Genomic DNA, 2,973 nt, shown 5'->3' with positions numbered 1-2,973 from the left:
ACCGTATTTTAACTTTAATTTTCTGACCCTTGAAATTATTTATTTCTGTCAAAAAAGACAAAATTTAATACTTTGCACTGGTTGCTCCTTGTAATTACTCTGCATCACATGACGGGAGTCGACAAATTTTTTGGAATTCCACGTGTTTCCCAGGAAATTCAGCGAAAATCCATGTGAAAAATCCTAAACGGAGCCGCGGTCGGCCGAGCCATAGCCAGCCCTCCGTCGACAGAGAAGGAGAGCGAGACCGCCGCCGGGCCAACCAGGAACAGAATTACTGCCGCCGGTTATTACGGAGCCGGCGGGGTGATGAGCTTAAAAAGGGCCCCGGCAGCGGAAAGGCATCCTCCTCCCCATCCCAAAATCGAAACAGGATTCCATTAAAGCCCTCTTCCACTTCCAGCTGCCGCGGGGCACCACCGCCACTTTGACCCTCCCTCCACCCCAATTGCCCCTCCTCCAGCATCCATTCCGCCTCCTCCTTCACCCCCAAGCTGCCTCCTCCTCCACCTCCTCGCCATTCTCCTATAAGTGCCGCGTCTCCGGCTGCTCCCGATTCGCCGCGTAAAGGAACGACGCGTCTCAGCTTGGGCGGTTCTTGGACGGTGTCCCGTTCCGTTTCTTGCGGCGGCAATGGAGGGCAGGGCCGGAGGCGGCAGCGGCGACTACATTACCAGCCTCCTCACCTCGTCGCCGATGTTCGACTTCGGCGTGCTGGACGGCGCCGTGGCGGCGGGCGGGAACTGCCTGGAGAAGTTCTGCGGCGACCCGGGGTTCGCGGAGCGGGCGGCGCGGCTGTCCAGCTTCAACGGGCAGCACTTCACGCCAGGGCTCTTCGGGATGCCACCGCCGGCGCCCGGCGCGGGCAACGGCGAGTTCGGCGGCTCGCGGGAGGCGTCTTCCGTGTCAGACCCTGCCTCGGCGATGAAGGACGCCAATGCCAAGAAGAGGAAGGCGCCCGCGGCCAAAGGCAAGGCCAAGGAGCCTTCCCTCAGCACCTCTTGCCAGGTGAGCAGAGCTTGGCTTTGTTCGCCAATTGGGGGGCTCGCCCGCTGCTGATGCCCGCCATTAACGCTGACCAAGCCGCGTCAATTGTGTTGTGCCTTTCAGGTCGGGGAGCAGAAGGAGGCGGACGTCAAGAGGTGCAGGACGGGTGACGCCGAGAAGAAGGTGAAGCCCAAGGCGGAGCAGGCCGGGAGCGACAGCTCGGTGGAGGACGGCGAGCAGAGGAAGGGCAAGGGGAAGAATGCCAAGCCGGTGGAGCCCCCCAAGGACTACGTCCATGTCCGGGCAAGGAGAGGCCAGGCCACTGACAGCCACAGCCTGGCAGAGCGGGTACAGTCCTGAATGATCATGCTGCTTCTGCTTCTAGTAGCATGTTGTTGCTTCGGTTTGTCCACCTCCCCCTTAACGGAATTTCCTTGGACGTTCACAGGTGAGAAGAGAGAGGATCAGCCAGCGGATGAAATTTCTCCAGGACCTCGTCCCAGGATGCAACAAGGTAATTAGTCATTTCATTCAAAAAAAATTAGTCATTTTCATCCAAAATGAGAAATCGGAAAGAGGAGAAAACAAGCACATGATAATCTTGATGCACATTTTTTTATATATATGGAAGACAGTCTTTGTGTACAAGGTTACCAGTTAAATTGGCCAAATTCTGTGTGTGACCTTTAGGTGATTGGCAAGGCACTGATGCTTGATGAGATCATAAACTACGTGCAGTCGCTTCAACGGCAAGTCGAGGTAAGAAGAGCTGAAAGCCTGAAACCATCCGATGCCATGTACTGGTAGTGACGTGCCGCTCTGAATTCTGATCAACTCCTCCTCTGTTTCTGTTGCCTCAGTTCCTCTCCATGAAGCTCGCAACCGTGAACCCGCTCGACTTCAGCAACCTGCCCACGCTCCTGCACAAAGATGTGAGCCCAAAACCCACCCCTGTTGTTCATCATCACCATCGCGCCGTAACGAGTCGTTGGTTACTTATTACCTTGTCCGTGTCGAATGCAGATGTACGGCCCATCGGCGAGCTCGGTGTTCTCGCTCGAGAGCTCCAGCTCGGCCTTCCCGTTCAGCGACCAAGGAGACGTCTTCCAGTCCTTCCTGCCCAGCAGCATGGAGAGCCAGTGCACCCTGAATCAGCTGGACCTGGCTCTGTCCCAGGCCACCAACGCAGCGCAGTACGCCTTCCAGGATGGGACGGCCACGGCCAGCACGAACCTCCAGCAGGTGATTCTTGCCTTGAGAATTTCGTGGTTGTTGTCGTCGCTTGACGAAAGAATCGTTAGAGACCTTGTGCTGATACAGTTTCGTTGTGCGTGTCTCAGCAGAGGAACTTCTGGGAGGATGATCTCCAGAGCGTTTTTCATGTGGACAACAGGCAGAGCCAGGATAACGGGGTCTCAGCAGAGAGCTTCCACGGTTAGTTTTCTAAAAGTACTGCACTCCCTCGTACGCATGATGATGTCGTCGCTGACGCGCGCGCATTGTGTAATCTGCGCAGGTGATCTGCAAACAGGCCAGATGAAAATGGAGTTCTAGTCGGCTTCGCTGAACGGAACAAGGATCTGTACATAGGAAGAATCAAGAAGAATATGGAAGCAGTCAGCAGTGGCGAGTGAAGCTATGGCTCTCAACTCTGAAGCTAACAGTCTTTGTAATTAGGCACTACTCCTACTACTTAAGGGACGAATTTGTCATGTCACGTCCTGCCTGTAGGGCGGTGTGATGTGATTCCTCTCCTCTAATATCGCTGGCACTGATTAGTATAATATCGATATTAAGTGATTAATATAGCGGAACGATCAGTTGCAGCCTGTGTGTATGATGAGACGCGGTGCAGATATTATACAGGCGCCTCTCCTGCCAATCCTAATACTGCTGCTCTTCAAAGTTTTAATATCTGTCGCGATGAAAACCCCCGTCAGTATTACCCCCGTCAGTATACTGAATCTTCCTTGGAGCTTAGCTTCT

At 54.5% G+C, this 2,973-nt stretch overlaps 1 protein-coding gene across 4 annotated transcripts; it reads left to right on the top strand.

Annotated features, from left to right (window-relative positions):
• The first annotated feature begins 343 nt into the window (after positions 1-343).
• Positions 344-2,816, top strand: LOC119338045 (transcription factor BHLH094-like). 4 transcript variants are annotated; one of them, XM_037610332.1, is made up of 8 exons: positions 344-1,008; positions 1,093-1,335; positions 1,436-1,501; positions 1,678-1,746; positions 1,848-1,919; positions 2,011-2,229; positions 2,331-2,421; positions 2,504-2,816. In XM_037610332.1, the coding sequence occupies exons 1-8, from the start codon at positions 634-636 to the stop codon at positions 2,539-2,541; spliced, it is 1,173 nt and encodes a 390-aa protein (XP_037466229.1). In that variant the 5' UTR covers positions 344-633; the 3' UTR covers positions 2,542-2,816. The 4 variants fall into 4 exon arrangements, with proteins under 4 accessions (XP_037466229.1, XP_037466228.1, XP_037466231.1 ...); XM_037610331.1 differs by having other exon boundaries at positions 345-1,008; positions 2,328-2,421; XM_037610334.1 differs by having other exon boundaries at positions 346-1,008; positions 1,111-1,335.
• The last annotated feature ends 157 nt before the right edge of the window (positions 2,817-2,973 follow it).

This window comes from Triticum dicoccoides, chromosome 7B (assembly GCF_002162155.2).
Source record: "Triticum dicoccoides isolate Atlit2015 ecotype Zavitan chromosome 7B, WEW_v2.0, whole genome shotgun sequence".
NCBI lineage: Eukaryota > Viridiplantae > Streptophyta > Magnoliopsida > Poales > Poaceae > Triticum > Triticum dicoccoides.
Note: the sequence above shows the minus strand (reverse complement) of the source record. Positions and strands in the feature narration are given on the sequence as shown.

Bases quoted from the DNA above. Each gene is read 5' to 3' on its own strand.
- LOC119338045 (XM_037610331.1), top strand. From the start codon at position 634: ATGGAGGGCAGGGCCGGAGGCGGCAGCGGCGACTACATTACCAGCCTC. The intron at 1,502-1,677 runs GTAATTAGTCAT...TGTGACCTTTAG, and splicing joins TCGTCCCAGGATGCAACAAG to GTGATTGGCAAGGCACTGAT. The intron at 1,747-1,847 runs GTAAGAAGAGCT...CTGTTGCCTCAG, and splicing joins CGCTTCAACGGCAAGTCGAG to TTCCTCTCCATGAAGCTCGC.